This window comes from Xenopus laevis, chromosome 1L (genome assembly GCF_017654675.1).
Source record: "Xenopus laevis strain J_2021 chromosome 1L, Xenopus_laevis_v10.1, whole genome shotgun sequence".
Classification (NCBI taxonomy): domain Eukaryota; kingdom Metazoa; phylum Chordata; class Amphibia; order Anura; family Pipidae; genus Xenopus; species Xenopus laevis.
In genome coordinates this window covers 55,937,947-55,962,818 of record NC_054371.1, presented here as the reverse complement: position 1 = coordinate 55,962,818, position 24,872 = coordinate 55,937,947, and the positions used below count along the sequence as shown (strand labels likewise).

The 24,872-nt window shown below is 37.8% G+C and overlaps 1 protein-coding gene across 5 annotated transcripts in view; it reads left to right on the top strand.

Moving 5' to 3' along the window:
• The window catches only part of rapgef2.L (Rap guanine nucleotide exchange factor 2 L homeolog), a 202,550-nt gene that overhangs the window by 79,694 nt on the left and 97,984 nt on the right, over positions 1-24,872 (top strand). For all 5 annotated transcript variants that reach the window (XM_041581217.1, XM_041581226.1, XM_041581231.1 and 2 more), the window contains exon 4: positions 15,747-15,830. In XM_041581217.1, coding sequence (XP_041437151.1) covers positions 15,747-15,830 — 84 coding nt within the window. The remainder of the gene's footprint in view (positions 1-15,746; positions 15,831-24,872) is intronic.

Below are 24,872 nucleotides of genomic sequence, written 5' to 3'. Positions count from 1 at the left end.
CCCCAAAGCTGTCTGAAGGAATAGAAAAAGGTGCTTTAGCATCGGTGTGAAGCTGAGGAATTCAAGCTGCTGCTGCATTATCGCCTTTCTCCTATGTCAAATTCTAGCTGAATATTTGAAAAATAGCCAAGGGGAAGTAAGCCTTACCGATCATTATAGCTATTTTGTAGCATTAAAAAATGTGGTCTTGCTGGTCCTTCAAGTAATAAAAGTTCTTGTAGAAGATTGGCAAGTCTAGAACACCAGGCATTGGTACTTTGGTTACCACTATTTCTCGATCCCTAATACTCTTGTGATGGTCCGTTTTGATAATTTTCCTTTTTTGAACGATGTTGGGAAGCATTCCCAACACACTCTAGATCTGGCATTTAATTAATTATTGGCTGTAACGAGCACAACACCACCCCTTTGTGTGGTGTAGGGTTAATTTAGATATTTCCCTTTTTCCTTTCGATTAAGATTGTCAGTACTCCTAAAAGCCTATGGTATCACAATTCCTAAGAGTGCCATATATAGCAGACCATACATGAAAGCACCATATATAGTCGACCTAAAATGAAAATGAAAGAAAGAGGCAGTTTAATCAATCTCTGTCATATATGCCCCTTTGAATACTGTTTCGATAAATCTTCATGTGATCTTGGATTACGATTGGTCTGACATGATGGAAGATCTCTTCTGTCATTGTCTTCAATCTGCATTTAAGTGTGGCACTGGAAGATAAGAGAAACAACAGTGCCCATAACTGCCTTCTACTTCTGCTAAAATCAGCACAATTTTGTTTCACGAAAAATTCACAATTTCCGGATTTGTAAAATATATTGCATGGTGTAAATAATAGGATGTTCTCTAGTGATTTGGCATCTGAAACCACACATAATTCTAGTACAACTCATGAGTGGACAATGTATGTAATATGGGAAGAAATAAACGGAAAGGTTGAAATGTGCCCTAAGCATGTTGTTGCTAATCATTAGGTGCATATTCTTCACTCTCTAAATTAATATTCTATCGTGTAGCTCCTTGCTGTGGCCACATGAATGGAGGGAATATTGAATATTGGGAATAAGAGCGACAACATTGAAATGGTGATCTCTGGGATCAGGCAAAGTCTTGTTGTGCTGTAAAATTGAGTATTGATTTCCTTTCTTTCAGCCTTTTCTATTTAGTGTGTGGGAAATGAAACAGGTGATCATTGGCCTGTAGGCATGGACTGTGTATAAAAATAGCAGTTTACTCATGTTTCATTTCAAGGTTTTCCAGTTACTCTGTGGGCAGAATTGTTTTTAGGTGCCATCAATTAGAGATGTTTGCCCTGTGCCATGGACATAGGGAGGTAACACTGCACAGTAGCTGTTGGAAGGTAGAGGCAAAACCGCTATTTGTAAATTAGACACCACCAACCATTTCTATCAGTTATGTTGTCTAATCTGCAGTCTTTCATGTGTTGTTGATGTACACCTTCCATCTACATTGACAGCCAAACGATCATGGACATCCCTACTGTACATAAATAATTGTGCCCCACGAAGTCACTTTTGCCCAATGTGCCCTCGGCAACATGCTTGTCTGCAGGCACCGAGCCACGTATAATAGCCATTGGTGCCATAATTAGTAACTACTCTGCAAACTGGCAGCCCACCCGATACAGATAGGCAACCAGTTACTTAATGCTCATGTTTTTACTCTTTGACTCTCTGTCTCTGGGAGTGTTTTTTTAAATCTTCACCTAAAAGGGTGGCTCACCTCTTAGTTCAATTTTAGTACGTTATAGAATGGCTAATTCTAATTAATCTAAAAACAAATGCTCTGTAAGGCTACACATGTACTGCTATTGCTACTTATTATTGTTTATGGGTACAACTACATGGACAATTTCCCCGCGCTGGTGCCGGATCCGAAGCGCTGCACTAAAACTCAAGCGGCAAGTTGGGTGTGACGGAAAACAAGGTAAGCTATGGCGGATGGTGTCACAGCGCAACGGACGTCCCACACGACTGTCTGATGCAGACGCTGCATGCTGCGTCTACATGCGACTGTCGTGTCGGATGAACTCTGCGAACCATCCGACATTGTATTGTATTTCTTACCTTGTCAGATCCGGCACAATCGCGGGGAAATCGTCCGTGTAGTTGTACCCTAACTCTCTATGCAAGGCCCTCTTCTATTTATATTCCAATCTTTCATTCAAACCTATGTATGGTTGATAAGGTAAATTGGACTGCAGCAACCAGATCTATAGAGTTGCTGGAGAGCTGCTGAATAAAAAGTGAAATAACTTTAAAACCATAAATAACAAAACATGAAAACTAATTGCCAATTGCATATCATGCTCTGTCTACACCCTACTTTTGATTTTAAAGTGAGCAACCCCTTTAATAATCAATACCCATCTAAAAAACAAATGCTCTGTAAGGCTACACATGTATTGCTGTTGCTACTTGTAATTGTTTATTTCTCTATGCAGGCCCTCTCCTATTCATATTCCCAGGTCTCATTCAAATCTATGTATGGTTGGTAGGGTAAATTGGACTGTAGCAACCAGATCACTAGAGCTGCTGGGAAGCTGCTGAATAAAAAGCTAAATAACTCCAAAACCATAAATAATAAAACATGAAAACCATTTGCCAATTGAATATCACTCTCTACACCATACTTTAAGTTAATTTTAAGGTGAACAACCCCTTTAATAATTAATTTTGCTAAACGGTTTTCTCACCAGCCAATTACATAGTAATAGTCATGACTGTGGAGCATGCTGTGTAAGATAGGTGCTGCATATTTTGTCTGCTTTTGCACAATTCCATTCCATTAAAAAAAAACCTGTAATTTTATTTTGAAATGGATAGCACATTTTACTCCGTAGCTCTTAACCCAGTGCCATTTGTGGGTTGTGGTGCATTGGTGGAGATTTAAAATCTAATTATATTGACTGGAACAGATGAACAGTATGTTTGGGACTGGAACCAACCCTCTGCTAGCTGCTTTGTTCTAAAAACAATAATTGCTCTTAAAGCAAATCTTTTTTTACTCCATCAAAACAATAATTGGGCAAAAATATGTATATATGCCTGAAAGAAGTTGAGCCTCTATTCCACCAAAGGGGCTTCTAGATGTCTGATAATATGCAAAGTATGAGTTGATGAATTTAATGAATGACCGAATAAATCAAATTAATTTCTGCTGATGCCCAGAGTTCTACTTGCCGACAAGACAGCCGTACAGGAAATAGTGAAACCTAGCCTTAAATGTTTTCATATTTAAGAACATAAGTATGGCATACCTCCAGGGCCGGAACCAGGGTAGGCAGAGTAGGCACTTGTCTAGGGCGCAAAGCTTGGGGGGCGCCAGGCACGTACCTCTCACTGCTGCCTACCCCAGTCCGGTCTTCAGAGTCCCGCTCGTTGGTTGCTTTTGTTTGTGTGCATACGCGAGGTGAGGGGTGATGCATGGGTTCAGCGCATACAAGGCTTTTTGGCAGATTGCCCAGAATACTCAGCTCCTGCACTTAGATACATTTGTAACTATTTAAGATAAACAAAGATACAATTGTAACTATTTAAGATAAGCCGGTCTCTTGGGAGAAAAGAGACTTACAACTTAAAGGGCAATACACTGTCATTGTCAAAACTGTAATAACACATAAAAAAGGGCCCTAAACCTCCTATAAATGTGTTTAAACTTTCCATAACCTTCCACATTTTGTAAACTGGACATGGTATTTAGGGGGTGTGGCCACAAAATGGTGGTGGTCAAAGAAATGTCACCTTGCTGCGTTTTTTGCAGAGCTTTTTGTCCCCCCTTCTGATTTTCGAAAGTTGGGTGGTATGGTATGACACATGGGACACTTTTGACTATTCTGTCCCCATAGCAATGAGAAGCTTTGTTGGCATGGTCAACCAGCTTGAAATCACCACTTACCTGCTTCATGTATATAGCTATAGCCTGCAGGTAAGTGTGCTCTTGCTGTCCAGTTGACTGTTGCACTTATCCTAGAGATTGGAACTCCAGCCCGTGGCCCCATCATAGTTTATTTTTGTCGTTCTTGTCTTGATAAACCAGTTAAGCCATATGTCTTTAAAACTATGGATTAAATACCAGCCATTTCTGTTTTTCTACTCTTCTTTAAATAACCCGGTAAAATACCTGCCAGGCAGCAACCTTATTGGAGGTAGAGGGCACACCTCCGAGTCATGGCTTGTTATGAATTAAGAGTCATCATGCACTACAGGTATGGGACCTGTTATCCTATTTTTGTAATTTGGATCGTGGCACTTTGGAGTACCATGAATCATATTAAAAAAATCACTTAAACATAATAAAGAAACCCAATAGATTTGTTTTACCTCCAGTGATTATATCTTACAATCAAGTACAAGCTACTGTTTTATTATTACAGAGAATAAGTAGTAAGGATTGAATGCCCTTGGAAGCTAGCAAACTGCACTTTTGAAACATTTTACAAGTTATAATTCCCAGAATTCTTTTAGTGATCTATGTAAAAAATTAAGAAGTAATATAGTTGTAATTCTTTCTAAAATTATAATAAAAATGTATTCCTGAACACTGGAAATCTTTCAGTACAACTGTGTATTTGTGTACTGCTGAGATCTCAGTTGATAACAGAGAAGTTCTGAAGAATCCCATTGTATACTAAAGAGCTTATCGGTTATTTGCTGTGTATCCTGTGCCTTTTCTCCTTTTTCAGCTTTGAATGGCTGCCCCCATGGATACACAGCAGCTTCTTTATATTAACTATTGTTGCGTTTTTGAAGCAAACACACCAGTTTTACCAGTGCAGGGCAACACTACATTATAGTGTCATTATTTTAAAACACTTTCAGTTTTTTGTGTTACTGTTCCTTTAAAGGGGTTGTTCACCTTCTAAACACTTTTTTTTAATTCAGTTGTTTTTAGATTGTTCCCCAGAAATAAAGACTTTTTTCAATCACTTTCCATTATTTATTTTTTACGTTTTTTCCAAAATCTAAGTATAAAGTTGAATATTCCTGTCTCTGGTGTTTTAGTCTGGCAGCTCAGTAATTCAGGCGCAGACGCTAAACTGTCACAATTTTGCAACATTTAGTTGATACATTTCTCAGCAGCATCTCTGGAGTATTAGCAACTATTGTATCAATTCTAACAGCTGCCTCTAATGAAACCCAGAGATTCTGCTCAGCAGGGACAAAGATAAGAAATGTATCAACTAAATGTATCCATTTAGAACAGTTTACAGGGTCGGCGACCCCCCTCCCAGAGCTGCTTCAGAAGGAGAGAAATGACACTTTACACTAAAATATTAGAAAAACTGTCACACATAGAAAATACAAAGTCATTGGAAAAAGTCGTTATTTCTGGTGATCTATCTGAAACCAACTAGTTGTTTGAAGGTGAATCACCCCTTTAACCTTTGGTGATGGAAAGCTTCACTGCTGTGCTTTTACCCCACATTTTGATAGCTCTCCTGTGCATGGGAATGCTATTATTACTGACATAATGAGCTAAATTATACCATGTCCCCTTCGCCATTTTTTTTCAAATGGAGCAATCGATCAATATTGATTGATGCAATCAAAAACCTGTAGGGATATGGAGTCTTTTTATCTTATGGTTATTTTCAAATTTAACAGTCTCTGTAAATATGTATAACCTGTATAATTTAAGAAAGTCTAGCAAGGTTTTAGAGGTTTTCCTGGATCTAATGAGTTAAGAGAGATTCAGAATACTCTTGACAGGTTGGATGATTGGATAGCCTGTCTCCATATGCTATAATAAGGCTTTTCCTTCAGATAGCGTATGATTTATAGCTGATCGAGTAATGCTGCTATGATTATGATGATTATAGGCAATAAATCTCACAAAACAGCCTTAGGACTGCGCTAGGTAATCTATGTCAGCACAAACATTTAGAGACCATGTAAAAATGGGTCTCTTTAAATCATTTATGACAGCAGAGTTCTAATAATGTGATTCCTGGGTAAGACATATTTGCATTATCCTGGCCCACATTGCTGTCACAACACGACTGCTGTTTCACAAATATGCAAGCAAAAAAGGCTAAACAAAGAACACAAAAACCCACGGCTCTCCTCTATTTATATGACAAATTATAAAAAATATAAGACAGCAAGTAAGCTAGTTATATTACTCCCAAAAATTAAATGTCGTTTGCAGTTGTTCCTGAAATGGTTCTGAATAGTCCACAGTAATATTGCTTCATTAATTCTTCTGGGTACCTGTATTTTACTTTGCTAATATCTATAGATATTTTGATGATGTTGGCGCTCAAAATCTTTTCTTTTATTAATCTTTTTAAAAATGTTTATACAGTTATGGGATCCCTTATCCAGAAACCTGTTATTCAGAAAGCTCCAAATTATGGAAAGGCCATCTCCCATATCCAAATATAATAATCCAAAAATTTCCTTTCTCTCTATAATAATAACATTGTACCTTGTACTTGATCCAAACTAAGATATAATTAATCCTTACTAGAAGCAAAACCAGCCTATTGGGTTTATTTAATGTTTATGTGATTTTCTAGTAGATTTAAGGTATGAAGATCTAAACTTCAGAAAGATCCATTATCCGGAAAACCCCAGGTCCCGAGAATTCTGGATAACAGATCCCTTACCTGTACTATATTCAGCACCCGTAACATTTTATACTATGGACAGATTGATGTTCTATATTAAAGGAAAACTATACCTCCAAAATGAATACTTAAGCAACAGATAGTTTATATCATATTAAGTGGCATATTAAAGAATCTTACAAAACTGGTATATAATATATATTTAAGTAAATATTGCCCTTTTACATCTCTTGCCTTGAACCACCATATCGTAATGGTCTGTGTGCTGTCTCAGAGATCACCTGACCAGAAATACTACAACTCTAAGGGGCAGATTTATCAAGGGTCGAATTTCGACGTGGAAAAAACGATCGTACTTTGAATCGAACGATTATACTTCAACTTCTAAAAACTTAGCCAAATGTTGGCTATATGTTCTAGGAGGTTCCCATATGCCAACATAGCAATTCGGCAGGCTTAAGGTGGCGAAGTGTCGAAGTCAAAGTTTTTTAAAGAGACAGTACTTCGATTATCAAATAGTCAAAGTCAAAGTCAAATTTAGGCCTATTCGATGGTCAAGGTACCCAAAAATAGTTTGAAATTCGAAGTTTTTAACTTCGAAAATTCACTTCGACCCTTAGTAAATCTGCCCCTATCTGTTACAGGAAGAAGTGTAGAAGCAAAAAGACACAACTCTCTGTTAATTGGCTCATGTGACCTAAGTATGGTTTGTTGGTATGTTTGTGTGCACTGTGAATCCTACAATCCCAGGGGCCGGCCCTTATTTTTTAGAATGGTAATTTTTTTTATGTATGATTACCCAATGGCACATACTACTAGAAATGTATATTATTTATGAAAATGTTTTGTTTACATGAAGCAGGGTTTTTATATGTGAGCTGTTTTATAGAGACATTGTTTGGGAGGTATAGTTTTCCTTTGAGGCCACTCTTAAGGCAGCAGTATCTCACTGATCTCCCCACTCTTCCTAGAACAATATTCTTTTGATCTCTGTAAAGCTGCAAGGCAACATTTGTTATTACCTGATACTGAGCACAAATACTGGTGGGAACATAGCACTGCTGACTTCATTTCCAATGAGATTCAGACAAGGCCCAGACTTTGCAAGGACTTGTAAATTAGATTAAGTGTACGGTATATTAATTTTTTTTTTTTTTTAAGTCATTTGGCCTCAGGCCTTCCAAAGGTCTGTGCTCTCCACTGCACTGCTCTTTATCTGATAAAGCCTAAGTTTTCGTAGGGACTGCAGTATCAGGAATAATCTTTACTATATATTGTGGCAATCTTAATGAATTTTGGTTACTGTTTAATGAAATTCTGCACTTTTGATGTGTTTGTAAAGCTCATTACCCCCCTCCCCCTCATCCTTGTATCTTGATATTTCCTTAACAACCATACAGCCTATGTAAGCTCTGATAACTTATAAAATGCAATGGAGGTTTTTTCAGTAGAATGCATATAATGTATATACTGTACATCATGGGAAGTTCAAGTTTAGAAATTCAGCTTATTTATGCATACAAGCAGACTTGTGACAACAGTCATAGATGAAATGAAAGTTAATCATATATTATGGTTTTATGTACAGGTATGGGATGCCTTATCCAGAAATCTCTGAATTACATCAAGGCCAACTATCATACAGTATATTTATAAGGAGAACTAAACCCCCCAAGATGCAACAGCCCCCCTCCATCTGTCCCCTTACCTCTCCCTCCCCACACATTGTATTATGTAGAAAGTCGCTCCTGTTTGGAAAGCTGAGCTCAAGGGTCGCAGCGTTGATCCAGATCAACGCTGCGGCTTCATCTGACATTTCTATCTCTTACCTTGTTTCTGTCGCATGCGATTTGTCGCAGCGCATGGGATCGCACCGAAAACGTCGGTGTAGTCCTACCCTAAAACGCAGAGTAGCGCAGCGGAGTTCCTTAATGCCATCTTCTGCCCATTTGTATCTCTTCGGTGTGTTTGCTGACAGTTTTAAAAGCAGGAGCTACTTTCTACATAATATAATGTGCGGGGAGGGAGAGGTAAGGGGGCAGATGGTGGGCAGTTGAAGGGGGACTGTTGCATCTCAGTGGGGTTTAGTTCTCCTTTAAGCTATTCATTGTTATTATTAAAAATGGTTTCTCTGTAATAAAAAAAGAGTACCTTTTATGTGAAGTCAACCAAGATGTATGAATCCATATTGGTGGCAAAACAATCCTATTGGGTAATTGTTTTAACATCAGCCCAGTGACGATAAACAAAACCATATTTTAAGGAGGATAAAAACAAGCAGACTTGAATCTTCTGCTTTTCCTATTTTCCGTAAGTATTAATACTATGCACATAAAGAACTTCCGCGAAATGGTAGCAAACTTTTCTGGAGACAGCTGGAAGGTCAGCAGTTTCATTGCTTTGCAGTAATCTCGCTAGGTAGCTGTGAATGTTTGCCTCACATTCGAATATACATGTCATGAATAAGGAATGAACTAATTGCACCTCTGCTAGGTGATTCTGACAGCTTTTTTTTTCATTAAAACATCTGATTTCATTTAAATTTCATCTAGCAAATGCTCTTTATTCAGGACGTGCTTCTGTTTTGCAGTATTGTGTGTTTTCTTGATATAGGCATATATTTATAAAGTTAGTAACTCTTTCTGCATTTATATTCAGGGTTCTCTTTTTACTTGACTTCCTTTTAAGTAAAACCGGCCCATACCATAGTTATGCAAAGCATCCAACATTCTCGTCTTAGATTTAACCCCTCAGAGTTGCTTCTAGGAGAGAAATATACTTAAGGGCACACAGACATACTGTCCTACAGTTACTGGTCTTTGTGGAACATTGCAATGCTATGGCCAAAGGGTCATGTCCTGTTTCAGGTATAAAGATATGGGATCTTAGACCCCATTTCATCCAAATTTCCTTTTTCTCTGTAATAATAAAACAGTAGCTTGTACTTGATCCAAACTAAGATAAAATTCATCCTTATTGGAAGCAGAACCAGCCTATTGGGTTTATGTAATGTTTACATAATTTTCTAAACTTAAGGTATGAATTTATAGAAAGATTCATTAACTAGTAATCCCCAGGTCCCGAGCATTCTGGATAACGGATCCTATACCTGTGGAGTTGTACCATTTCACCCATAGATCAAAACCACAAAATAGGAAATATGTGATATCCCTCCAGGTTTAATATGAACTGAATCAAATGTTAGTTTTCAGAACTATTTTGGTCCCTGCTTTAGGTATAATAATCATTAATTTTGATCATCACGGTAACTCTTGAATATTTTTGTGTGTGTTTACCTCTCTGATGATTATGACCACCTAATATGCCCTGTTTGGTCCATGTTCTGATTGGTTGAATACCATACAAAACAGGTGCGCCACCAATGAGGCGATTTGAGAAACTCGCCTCAGGCAGCAATGCCGGAGAGGCTTCCAGGGGCGGCAAAAAGCCGCTTCTAGTACCTTTTAAGAGCTGAATTTTCTGTTTTTAAACCGGAAATTCGGCTTTACAATTGCGCTCTCTGCATTAGTGTTCCTGCCTCCCCTTCCAAGAGGTAAGCTGGTCGAGGGGGGACGGCATTGCAGGAGCTGCCTCAGGTCAGCGCATACATTAGAATCGACGCTGCCCCCGCACACAAGTTATAAAAATCTATTGATTGTAAGTTAAAAAAAACTGTGGTGCCAGGGTCCCCCTTAAAAGTTTTTTAAAAAATTGGTGGTCAGGACCCCCCCTACAAAAAAAATAATTGGTGACCAGGGCCCCCCCCTATAGGACAAAAAAAACATTGGCGCTAGGGCCCCCCCTTACAAGTTAAAAAAAAAAATGGGGCCCCAAAGAATATTTTTTAAAAAAACATTGGCACCAGGCCCCCTCTTACAAGTTAAAAAAAATTGGGCCCCAGATAATATTTTTTTTTTTTGAAAAACATTAGTGGCCGGGGCCTTTAGAGTATTAAAATAATACATTGGTGACCAGAGGATTAAAAAAAAAAAACAGGAATTGGTGTACAATAGAATTGAACTTGTGGCTTCCGGACTTCAACTTCGCCTTCTTTCGTGACTTTGGGTCTTTTCGCCACTTAAGGATGATTTTGGCCGTTTGGCTTTGGCTATTTTTGTGGCTTTGGGTCTTTTTGCCGCTTAGGGAGTTAGGCTTCGGCTGTTTTTGTGGCAGCACTGCTGGGCCCCCTTTCAGGCCCGGGACACTTGTACTCCCTGTCCCCCCCTTGATGGCGGACCTGTGTGAAAGTCATATTAAGATTAATTATGCCTCATCCTCCCCTGTGGATAACACAGCACCCCAGCACATGATTAAACACCTTGGGGACCCCTTACAACAATTTTCAAATACTAACAACACCCAGAACAAACCCCTACCAGGCTCACGTTTCCCTGGGAAGCATAGGACAGGCAAAGTAGGGCACACACGCAATTGCCAATTGGACAGTACTGCCATACATCATTGGGTTTTAGAGCAGACATGCACATCAGTGGAACCCTCTCCTTTTGTGACATGGTGTGCTTGAACGTGCATTCCACATGTAGCATAACAGAACGTATACAGTAAATTGTCGGCACAGCTCACTGCATTGTTAACATGAGTTACGTGTCTTAGATTCAAATATTCATTTACGATGCAGATAGTTGAGTTTACAATTCTACACTGAGCCAAGGTCAAAGAATGCAGCTCAGTCTGAGGAACGTGTGTTTGGGCAAGTCCACACAGTGCTAGTGAAGAGGTGGGATATTCTCATTATACAGGTATGAAACCTATTATCCAGAATGCTCTGGACCTGGGGTTTTCCGGATAATGGATCTTTCCGTAATTTGGATCTTTATATATTAAGGGGCCGATTCACTAACTTCGACTGAAGGATTCGAAGAAAAAAAACTTCGAATTGTTTTTTGGGCTACTTCGACCATCGAATGGGCTACTTCGACTTCAAATTGAAGGATTCTAACTAAAAATCATTCGACTATGCGATAGTCGAAGTACTGTCTCTTTAAGAAAAAACTTCGACCCCCTAGTTCGCCATCTAAAAGCTACCAAAGTCAATGTTAGCCTATGGGGAAGGTCCCCATAGGCTTTCCTAAGTTTTTTTGGTCGAAGGATAATCCTTCGATCGTTGGATTAAAATCCTTCGAATCATTCGATTCGAAGGATTTAATCGTTCGATTGAAGGATTATTCCTTCGATCTTTCGATCAAACTATTTGCGCTAAAATCCTTCGACTTCGATATTCGAAGTCGAAGGATTTTAATTCCCAGTCGAATATCGAGGCTTAATTAACCCTCGATATTCGACCCTTGGTGAATCGGCCCCTAAGTGTTCTAGAAAATCATGTAAACATTAAATATACCCAATAGCTGGTTTTGCTTCCAATAAGCATTATGTCTTCATTTTGATCAAGTACAAGGTACTGTTTTATTACTACAGAGAAAAGGGAAATCGTTTTTAAAAATTTGGATTATCTGATTATAACGGAGTCTATGCGAAACGGCCTTTCCGTAATTTGGAACTTTCTGGATAACGGGCTTCCAGATAAGGGATCCTATACCTGTACAAACCTTATTATTCTATTGTAGCTTCCAGGGGAATTGAGGGAAAGATTAAAGGAGATGTTTGACAAAACCACACTCCATTTGCCAATTTCAATAAAAAGAAACCAACAATCTTCTTGTTAATTAAATTAATAGAACAGATTTTTAACTCAAACATTTGGCTCAAATTGACTTGACTTAATAGTAACCAGCAGTTGTTTTTTTGTTTTTTGATTTTTTAGAAAAAACAATGCAAGAATATATTTTACATTATTATTTTTTTTCTATTATTATTTATAGGTCACTTTTGTGTCACTGGTTGGCATTAGCAGCCGTTATAAAGTATGTGTTGTTTAGTGTTGTAAAATGCATCTTTTACACACTGTTATTGTGGGAAAAATTCAGCCTGTTTCCATGTTTACTGCTGTACACCAATGAACCTTATTTTTATTTTCTTCATCTTTACTAACATATGTAAATTTATAGTGCTTCCAGAGCTTGCCTTCATAAAACTTTATTTCATTTGAGTTTATAATTGATACATTTTTACATAAGCTTGTCCACCTCTGTGGGATACATCAATGCAATGTAACGAAAGCCACTGAGATGGAAAATGAAATGTCCATCAAATTCAGTCCTTTGCGTCTATGATTCTTATGTTTTTGTTAATTGGTTCTAATCCTTTTCTTTATGCACCAAGGAAAGGTCCCATGCACCCATCTCCCCATCAGAAACAAAAAAAAGGAAAAATAAAAATGTCAGAAATGGGTATAGCAATAAAAATGCCTTTTCATCGACATTGGTCATGTTGCAATTGTTAAGAATGTGACTTGTTGTAGGTAACATATTTCTTATCTTATATTCAAGGCTTCTTGTACAGTACAAGAAAGTATTTGTCTTGACCTCTAGCCTCATAGGTGGTCCCTGAGCATTGGATAAGAAAATGTCTGTGGGGAATAGAAAATATAGTACAGGTATGTGATCTGTTATTCAGAAAATTCAAAATTACACAAGAGCCATCTCCCGTAGACTCCCATGTTATCCAAATAATCCAATTTTTTTTTAAAAAAATGATTTCCTTTTTCTCTGTACTGTTAAAACAGTACCTTGTATTTGATCCCAACTAAGATACAGGTACAGAACCTGTTATCCAGAATGCTCTCAATTTAGGGCTTTCCGGATAATGGATCTTTCCGTAATTTGGACCTTCGCACCTTCTAGATCTACTAGAAAATTATGTAAATATTAAATAAACCCAATAGGCTGGGTTTGCTTCCATTAAGGATTAATTATCTCTTAGTTGGGATCAAGTACAAGTTACTGTTTTATTATTACAGAGAAAAAGAAATCATTTTTTTTTTAAAAATTGTGGATTATTTGGATAAAATGGAGTCTATGGGAGATGGCCTTTCCGTAATTCAGAGCTTTCTGGATAACGGGTTTCCAAATAATGGATCCCATACCTGTATAATTAATCCTTATTGGAAACAAAACCAGCCTATTGGATTTATTTAATGTTTACATTTTCTAGTAGACTTAAGGTATAAAGATCCAAATTATGGAAATATCCCTTATTTGGAAACCCCCAGGTCCCGCACATTCTGGTTAGCAGGTCCCATACCTGTAGTACCTTTTATAGTTGTAGTAAAAGCAATATGAGTATCCAGCTGGCGTGCCTACCGTTGTTTAACTTTTACAATTCCCAGTTTTTATTCCATGAATGCTAAAAATTGGGAGCAATACTTTATGCAATTTTTTTTCAATTTAATGAATATTTTTCAGATACATACACATCTGATTTGTGCATAGCGTTTGGTTACGGAGGCTAAAGGCGTCTGTGATGCTCCTCTCTATTCTCCTTGTGAGACCAAATGACTCTGTGAAAGTCATCCAGCAGGATACTTAATAATGCAAGGGTTTCTGCAAAAGGACTGCTCTTTTCTGCTTTCATACTCTTCCCAAAGGTATATTATACCTTCTATCAAGCTGGCAGTTGGCAGCGTGTCACTGGCCCCTTGCCAGTCCTGCGCTGCAGTAAATCAGGAGTGCTTGTTTACAGATCTTCTAGGGTAGATGCCTTCCACAAAAGGCTCTTTTCTCATGCAACCAGTAGGACAAGGAATTATGCTCTGCCAGGCTTCCTAGAGATATTATTTCTGTTCTTTGAGGGATACTGTCATGGGAATTTTTTTTTCCCCAAAAAGCATCAGTTAATAGTGCTGTTCCAGCAGAATTCTGCACTGAAATCTGTTTCTCAAAAGAGCAAACATATTTTTTATGTTTAATTTTGAAATATGACATGGGGCTAGACATATTGTCAGTTTCCCAGCTGCCCCCAGTCATGCGCTCTGATAAACTTGAGTCACTCTTTACTGCTATACTGCAAGTTGCAGTGATATCACCCCCTCCCTTCCCTCCAGCAGCCAAACAACAGAACAATGGGAAGGTAACCAGATAACGGCTCCTTAACAAAAGATAACAACTGCCTGGTAGATCTAAGAACAGCACTCAATAGTAAAATCCAGGTCCCACTGAGACACATTCAGTTACATTGAGTAGGAGATTCAACAGCCTGCCAGAAAGCAGTTCCATCCTAAAGTGCTGTCTTTGTCTAAAAACATATGACCAGACACAATGACCTGAGACGGCTGCCTACACACCAATACAATTACAAATAAAAAAAATACACTTGTTGGTTCAGGAATGACATTTTATATGGTAGGGTGAATTATTTGCAATCTAATCAGTAAAATTAAGAAACAAAAACTATCATAAAAATCTCAGTTTTAAATATTTTAATTACATAAATATTTGTTTATTATTATAGACTGCTGTAACAGATTTAAAACAGAAAATATAATTATAAACATTTCATTTTTGGGGTTGCATGCTTAAGACATAGTAGGTTAAATATCTTACCAACAGGAAAACCTGAAAGCGGATATAGGAGAATACCTTTCCTTTCCTTTTTGTAAGTTAACTGACAGGTTGTATTAGCACGTTAAGATGACCGTAGGGAGGAATCCGCCATTGTCTGCCTTCTGCCCTGTCTGTGCTTCTTGTCCAATTATTTAACCATGATCTCATGATGCAGGATTGAGTAATGGTCATTGGTCAATATTTGTCTTTAGTGCTTTTCTGATGGGGTGATTATGGGCACAATAATTGGTTTTTATATAAAATGATTCACAGCCTACCTCCTACACATGGCCTAAGGGTCTTTTTATAACTCTTCTTTGGGAAATGTATCATTATCTGTAAATAATCCTGTTTACTACCAATTATTTTGTACTTGAATAATGTACAACTATTGCTTTTTGCTTCATTTAATGCAAAATGCTTACAGTTTACAGCTTGACAAAGTGGCAAACCCATTTATTTGTTTTTTTAATTTATTTTTTTAATTTATTTATATAGTTTATTGTAAAGTAACATAGGTTTGAAGAGTGTTCATTGGATTCTCTTTGTGTGTGTGTGTGTATATATATATATATATATATATATATATGTGAACAAATACTAAGGAAAACTTTCGAGTAGTTATATAAGCCATATTTGTGAGCCTACCATGCCATGCTTCTTACTTATTTTATATTTTTTCTATATTTCAGCCCTGACGACATTGGTACCTGTTGGTACATCCTTTTATCTGGATCGGTGTTCATTAAAGAATCCATGTTTCTTCCAAGGAGCAGGTCAGTGATTGAATTATTTACTTAAGACATTTTATATACATATATAAGCATTGTAGTTAGTGCAGAAAGCAAACCAAGTCATAATTATTAGGATGCACATCATTAACCACAAAATGCATGCATATAAAATGAATAAGTGTACCCTTTACTATAAATATGTCAAAAGAATATAGTTAAATAGAAAAAAATGGCAGAAGATTAACTTTGCATTTGGGTAGCATCAGAAAAAGGCAAAAGACCAAGTAGATGTGAGGGGGCAACCAAACCCCAAGCTTGCAGTAAATACAAAGAAACTAACCAAGACTTAACTAAATGGTGTTGCAGAGTATAATGCTGTAGGTAATTGCAAGCATGTATTTACAAGGGCAACAGTCTGAGACATGTATTTCTATCTTGGTATTTAATGAAGAATATCTAATGAAGAAACTTTGCCAGTTATTGCTGTACACCAGAGAATTAAGATATAGAAAAAGTCTGCCAAATTCATACTTTGAGGGATAGACCACAATATCTATAGAGGCTGCTGAAATTGGCCTAGACCTTTGCTGTAGCTGTTACACATAAATTAGCAAGGTAGCAATCATTAGGACCCTCACACATAGGTAGCCAAACATATATACATAATGTATTTCAAATATATTGTCATAATAATAGCATGGCAGGGCAGTACTTTGCCAAGAGCTCAAAAGTGTCACCACACGAGAAGAATTGGTTGTCAAGGAATGATTGAGTGATGTCACAGGATCAAAAGAGAAGTTTGATGGAGAAGCCTTGGAATGACATTTATAGAATGTTGACTGACGAGTCAGTACCCTAAATGAAGAAGGACAACGTGTGCACAAGGGGAACCTAGAATAGAAGAGTCTACATTGTGGTGATTGGTGGGTTATCTGATCTCACGGAAATGTTGCATGGAAATTTCAAAGGTCAGAATGGTTTCATGTTACTGTTCTGATTGCTAATGGGTTAAAGGACTAACTGTATCCAATTCCAACAAGAATGTATAGCACCATGGCTGTTATTTACACCAAACTAGATAAGACTCACTTACTTCTGTTGGACCCTGAGGCCCTGTGCTATAGAAGTGACATGCTGTTAGGTATTCACATTAGCCATACTGGTTACTCGGTTACTCAGCATAAAACCATTCTTATTATCATCTGGTATTTATAGATCTCTCCAACATTTACACAGTGTTTTACAGAGATTACACGTCGTGCACATCAGCCCCATTAAAACTTACAGTCTTACCGTTTCTCGTTCACACAAAGTAAGGGCAACTTTGTCATAAGTTCTGCATTATGTATTTATTTTTGATTTTGGAAGGAAATCCTATAACCCAAATGAAACCAATGCAGTCACAGGGAAAAGATACACACTTCTTGCACTTGCCTAAATGCCTAAGCAGGAATCAAAATTCTTCAAGGCAGATTGCTACCCACTGAACCACCAATATATACAATGTACGTAGCTCTGGTTAGATCAGCGCTAGTTTTAATAATTATACAGAGTCCAGCTCAGTTGTACTTTACATTTATGTGGGCCCAGAGCACAGTGCTAAACTCGGACTGTTTGGAGTCATCATTGCTCAGTCATCTCATCGAGGAGTTTACATTTCGCCTTGGTGGTGTTCTTAAAGCTCCCTTAAAGGCTCATGTGCCCTTTACTCCATGAACAGCTATAGAGCAACCGCAATTGTTTTCCCATGCACTTTTCTAAAAGGGAGCAGTGAAGACAGCAATGAAACATTGGCTATCCTGAAATAGCATGTGCAATGCGTGTTACCAAAGACAGCCATTTTAGGGCAAGCCGGTGAAGCAGCGCCATCATTTTAAATGTGGCCCTTCAGCTGCTGCTCGGCTTCAGCTTCAAGACTATCTTCATAGCCAGTTTTCTGCAGTTTTGGAAAGATATATTAATATATTACAGTGCTGCACGACAGTATGTTAGGGATTCCAGATCAAATGTGAATACGTTCTAAGCTCTATCATGCACAAAGGTGTTGACTGAGGCCCTATGCTATATAGATTGTTTGAACTACAACTCCCAGAATCCCACCAAAACCTAGAGGCGGAGTTAAAGAGGTTGTTCACCTTCCAAAAACTTTTTCAGTTGAGTTGTTTTCAGGTCTTTTTTCAGTTGCTTTCCATTTTTTTTTTACAGTTTTTCCAAAACCTAAGTTTAAAATTTAAGATTTCTGTCTCTGGTTTTTCAGTCTGGCAGCTCAGTAATTCAGGTGCAGATTCTAAACTATTAGGGCGGTGACATGTGCTAAGATTCTGGGGAGATTAGTCGCCCAGCGACAAATTGCCTCTTCTTTGGGCAACTTATCTTCCCTAAATGCCTCGTGAGTCATCTTCTGTGACTTGGGAAAACGAAGTGTTCCGAGTGCCATCACGCCGGCGATTTACATTCTAGTCGGCGGGACGGCATTTAGGGGACAACCGATCTCCCCAGAATCTTAGTGTGTGTCACCACCCTTACATTTGTACAATATTTGTCAGCAGCTTCTCTGGAGTATTAGCAACTATTGTAACTAACAGCTGCTTGTAATGAAACTCAGGGATTCTGCTCAGCAGTGCCAAAGATAAGAAATTTATCAACTAAATGTATCAATATAGAACAGTCGGCGACCCCCCTCCCCTTCCAGAGCTGCTTTAGAAGGTGAAAAATTAGACTTACACTTCAATATTAGAAAAATGGCCACACATAGAAAGTAATTGGAAAAAATTCTTTATTTCTGGAACTATCTGAAACCAACTGAACTGAGAAAAAGTATTGGAAGGTGAACAATCCCTTTAAAGGCTATTTACATATCACTGAAGTCATTTTTGCAGACAGTACATTTTTTTCCCCATTAATCATCTTTGTACCAGTAGTAAATGCAGTTATAACTGCTAATTTCATTGTCCTATTATGTGCAGTCAGCCCTACAGATGGTTAATGAGACTTGCATCAGTAAAAATAACCGTATTACAACAGATCTTGCCTAGCCCGCCCTGTGCTGTTATTATTATTTTCATGACTGCATTGTAGCTATGCAGAAACTATTACCTTATTTTTACAAACACTGTCTTATTGATGCAAGTTGTTCTTTTTGGCCAATGACTCTTACTTTGTGTACGCCGTCTGTCTTTCCTAATCTGCATACAGCTGCTGCCTGGCACATGCCATTCTTGCAGGGGCACTTTGCCAGAGGACACATTGTCATCCTTTCATTGGCCGCAGTAATAGTTGGGAGAGTTGAGGAAGTTTGACCTTGGGACAAGTGATAGAACCTTGATGTAAATAGCCTTCTCTGTTCTTGAAGGGCTGCCATAGCGAATGTGAATTGATAATGAACAGCTGTCAGGCAGCAGTTGAGCTCATGAATCTGCTATGCGGTAGTGGTGTACATATAACATGTGCATCACATATCCGCAGTCTGATGTGTCTGGACTGCCGCAGCAGGAAATGAGGTGCCTAATGGAATTTTGGCCGCCATTCTCTGCTTGGTTTAAGTGCCAGGATCCTGAGTCAAAGACACTGATTTGCAAGTGTGTACAACAGATAAAGGTATTGTCTCCTAATCCAGCTTTTAAAGGAACAGTTCAGTGTAAAAATAAAAACTGGGTAAATAGGCTGTGCAAAAAAAAAAAATGTTTCTAATATAGTTAGCCAAAAATGTAATGTATAAAGGCTGGAGTGACTGGATATTGAACAGAACAGAACCCAATTTCCTGCTTTTCAGCTCTCTAACTCTTAGTTAGTGAGTGGCTTGAAGGGGGGCCACATGGGACATAACTGATCAGTGAGTTTGCAATTGATCCTCAGCATTCAGCTCAGATTCAAAAGCAACACATATGACCCATGGGCCCCTCCCTCAAGTCACTGATTGGTTACTGCCTGGTAGCCAGGGTAACCAAGAGAGCTGAAAAGCAGGAAGTAGTGTTCTGCCTATTGTGTTAGACATCCAGTCACTCCAGCCTTTATACATTACATTTATGAATAACTAACTATATTGAAAACATTTTTTATTTTGCACAGCCTATTTACCCAGTTTTTAATTTTTATACTGAACAATTCCTTTAAGCCATAGTGCACACAGCCCCACAAACGCTCATGCATGGAATGTTTTCCAGATCCCAGTAGAACAAGAGAAGTAAGCTGTCACAAGTCATCCTCATTTATCATCTCTTGAATTTCACGACACGAGAAACCGATGCAAATTGATTGGGCCAAGTGGTAAAGGGAGATTATATTGGTTTGCACCCAATCTTTAGTTATTTAAATGCTTAAAACTGACACGTGCATTTTCAATCTGGATAAGATATCATCTCTCTGACATCAATAAGGAGGTGAATATGATTCATTGAGGAATTACAGAGCAGTTCAGTAAGCGCTCCTAGGAAGAATATGTTTAAAGGAACAGTAACACCAAAATAATAGTGTATTAAAGTAATTAAAATATAATGTTATATATATAATGTTCCCTGCACTAATAAAACTTGTGTGTTTGCTTCAGATACACTTCTATAGTTTATATAAACAAGCTGCTGTGTAGCCATGGGGACAGCCATTCAAGGCTCAGGTTACATAGCAGATAACAGATGCACTTTGTAGCATACCATTTTATTCTATTACAGAGCTTACCTGTTATCTGCTAAGTATCCTGTGCCTTTTCTTCCTTTTCAGATGGAATGGCTGCACCCATGGCTAGATAGAAGCCTATTTATATAAACTCTAGTAGTCTTTCTAGCGTAAACACATAACTTTTACCAATGTGAAGCAACAGTACATTATATTTAATAACTTTAAAATTATTTTCTTTGTGTTTGTTACTGTTCCTTTAGATGTGGGTGTGCTTGCTGTTAGCTACAGAGAAGGCATAATGAATGAGTGTTGAGCAATGAATGCACACAGATTGCACTAAAACAGCCAAACGTAGTACAGGTATGGGATCCATTATCCAGAAAGGCCTTCTCCCATAGACTCCAGTTTATCCAAATAATCCAAATTATCCAAATCAGCCTCTTGGGTTTATTTAATGTTTATATGATTTTCTAGTAGACTTAAAATATGATGATCCAAATCCCGGAAAAAGGCTGTTATCCAGAATGCTCAGGACCTGGGGTTTTCCGGATAACAGGTTCCATACCTGTATGTGTAGGACTGAGGACCTGTCTGTGTGGATGGTGCCACACCTGAATAAAAAATGATAGCTTTGTACATAGGGCAAAGGGATTCAGCAAGCCCTGATATCTAGGGATTCAACCTGCTTTTTTTTGCCGCTGCAATTTTTCTCAGGAAATTTGTCAGCAATGATACAAAGATTGTTTTTAATTCCTTCTGATTATAATGTTGTAATAGTTTTGTGTTTGATGTCGTCTGTGTGCCGTAACTGCAGCCAGTTCACATTATTATTGTTATTATTATAAGCAGTAACATCAGTTCTCTGAGTTTTGTTAAAATGACTTTCCTGACAACCATACGGACATTTATAGCATCTTCTGAAAGAGTAATAACTAAAAGCAAAGTAAGAACATTATTTTAAGTGACTGCCCTAAGAACTCCCCCACCAAATTAGCATAAATCCATTTGATTGATCTGATTTTAAATTGTTGTAGGTGTTTCCCCTTTAATCTGCTGTTTATCCATTATCTACTTTGCATTGTTTGCTCTAGAGTTTACTCTGTGCAATGTAATTGTCTAGTCATTGTTTACTTGAAACCAGGAAATCATGAATAGCTAAAACCTGCAATATTCTGATTAAGGCCAGACGATGCTAAGTAATGCAGATTCTCTGCTGTCCTGCTGCTCCCCTTGCCTTTCCTTGCCTTTCAACTACTGGTGAATTTCATTGCAAAATACAAAATTTTGCGTTTCTGCACCAAAATCCGCCTTGTCTGCCTGCACCCGAGTGGAAACAATGCTTCTGGGTGCAGACAGACAAAGTGTTAAAGCACAGCTGATTCTAGACCTGCGGATAAACGTAGACCGAGAATCATCACTCTTCTATGTCCTGACCAAGAGCCACTACAGCGGCCCCCCATGCAGGCGCATCGAGATGATTTTGGGCAAAAATGCATTCTCACAATATTATCTACTGATGTTGATGCCAGCACATGCATTTGCCAGTCTGGGGGAAAATTCTGCCTCCAAGTATTTTATTTACTTCTTCTTCTGGCTCTTTCCAAGTTTCAAATGGGGGTCACTGACCCCATCTAAAACCAAATGCTCTGTAAGGCTACAAATATATTGTTATGTATTGTTATTGCTATTTTTTATTACTCCTATTCACAATCCATTCCCTTTTTCAAAACAATGTATTGTTGCTAGGGTAATTTAAAGCCTAGCAACCAGATTGCTGAAAATGCAAACTGAAGAGCTGCTCAATATAAAGCTAAATAACTCAAAAACCAATGTACCGAACCAAATAATACAAAATTTAATCCATTTGCAATTGTCTAAGAATATCACTCTCTACACCATCCTAAAAGTTAACTCAAAGGGGAACAACCGTTTAATAGCATTAGTATGCAGATATATTTTTGCAAGAAGAATCTTTTGAAGGAAGGAAATCTCTGCTACATGGCAGTGACTAAAGTTATGCCGAGTGCAGCAGCTCAGTTGTACTGTACATTTATGTGGGCCCAAACCACAGTTCTAAACTCAGACTGGAGTCATCATTTCCCAGTTTTACTGAGGAGTTTACATTCCACCTTGGTGGTGTTCTTAAGGCTCATGTGCCCTTTACTCCATGAACAACTATAGAAACAGTTGTTTTTCCACACACTTTTCTAAAAGGGAGCTGCTGAATAAAAAGCTAAATAACTCAAAAACCACAAATAATAAAACATGAAAACCTATTGCAAATTGTCTCAGAATATGTCTACATCATACAAAATGTTAAAGGTGAACAACCCCTCTAAGACAATAAACTTTTGCTACAAATCTGTAACTGTTATAGACACCAGATCAACCAATTTGGAAGAAATGGGCAGCTATGTTTTTTTAAGCTTTTTGGAATGGATTGAAGTTCAAAGAGATGAGCTCTTTAAAGTAAAAGATCCTAGCAGTTCATTAAAAATATGATGAATGCCATGCTGGACTCTGTGGGAGCCCAGTAATCTTATGTGGAAATCATAACAATGTTCATTGAAGAGAACACAGAACATGGGAACAGCGATTTCTATTCTTTCTATTCTGTTCTCGCCAGTGCTATATAGCAGAATTTCAATAGGTAACAGTGGGTAGCATCATATTACTCCACAAACAGTAATTGCATGTATTTGCTATTGCTATGCATTTCTTTTCCAGTTCTGAAATTAGGTTTCTGTTTGTGTGAAGCCAGCTCAAGCACATTCAAGGGGAATGCGCTCTGTTTAATGGTTTCTTTCAATTTTTCTGTAATTGTTCCATGAAGGAGGACCTGGGCAGGGCCATTTTGAATACAGGCATTTGCAAAGGGTCCCCAACTTTGGAGGGAACCCCTGTGGGGAAAAAAGTGGATAAAGAATGGACATAATAGATTGTGTAAAATTGTTAGTTGTGTGCAGTATTAATATCAGGGATGTCTACAAAAGTAATGGCTAACTAAAATAAATATGTGCTGTAGTCTACACTGTCAAGGTTGGGGTTGTTTTCTCCGGAAAAAAAGTGTTTGCTAGGATCACCGTACCAGAGGCCACCCCTTCAGACTAGAAGAAAAGAACTTTCATTTGAAGCAACGTAGGGGGTTCTTCACAGTCAGGACAGTGAGGTTGTGGAATGTACTGCCGGGTGATGTTGTGATGGCTGATTCAGTTAATGCCTTTAACAATGGCTTGGATGATTTCTTGAATAGACGTAATATCAAAGGCTGTTTTTATACTTAACTCTATAGTTAGTTTAGATATGGGTATATATAATTTATGTGAAAGTAGGGAGGGGTGTGTGTATGGATGCTGGGTTTTCATTTGGAGGGGTTGAACTTGATGGCCTTTGTCTTTTTTCAACCCGATTTAACTATGTAACTATGGTTTGTCTACAGTTATGCACTGTGTCATTTTATTGGTACTTAGTTAATTGGTTTATATTTCAATTTGATCTATATCTGGATATTAAAAGGATGAGCTAGCAAGCCTAAGTTATACAGTATAGAAATTGTAAATAAGAACTAATTAAACACTACGCTGTTTGGGAGATTTTAAGATTATGAGCATCCGTTAAATACTGTCTCAGGTTCTTACGTCTACATATTCCCATTAGCTATAATATTTATTTTTTTATTAAAATGCATCAGTGGATTCAACTCATTCAACTTTACATATTCTCATTAGCCATATTATTTATTTTTTATTAAAATGCATCAGTGGATTCAACTCATTCAACTTTACATATTCTCATTAGCCATATTATTTATTTTTTATTAGAGTGCATTAATGGATTCAATTTGTTCAACGTGACCTATAAACATGTACCATGTAGCAATGTTTAGCGAAAAATGAATTCTAAGGCACTCCTTTCTGGATTTTATCACATTATGGCACATTTACATTTCTGTATAAACATCCTTTATTTGGGCAAAGACAGAAAGACAGACAAGTCCTTTCTATTGCACATAGTGCAAATCATTCCCAAAATGGAACTGCGATGAAACTCTACTAGGCATTTGGTTACCATGCGGTTTATTTGCAACTCATGCTTCTGATTTTATGTTTTAGAGCAGACATCAATGCCAATGCAGCACAAAAACCCAAGACAGTCAGACTGATTGAATGTTATTATATTATTTGGCCTTCCTCAAGTGTGACCAATTTGACAGTATCTGTTGTTTGGAGAACTTGAATATCGGCCAGTGTATGGTCACCTTTAGTATTTAATAACATCAACAAGACTTTAAAATGTGTGCATAGAATCCAGCAGCAACACATAAACAACTTTGTTTGCATACTAGCATCTGCAGGGAGCCATTTAACTGTGCAATGTTCGTCGTAAGCTTGGTACACATAGCTCCACAGAGCAAAGAACCTCAGAGCAAGTGCTTGTTTGATACCTCTATATTAACATTAAACAAGAAAA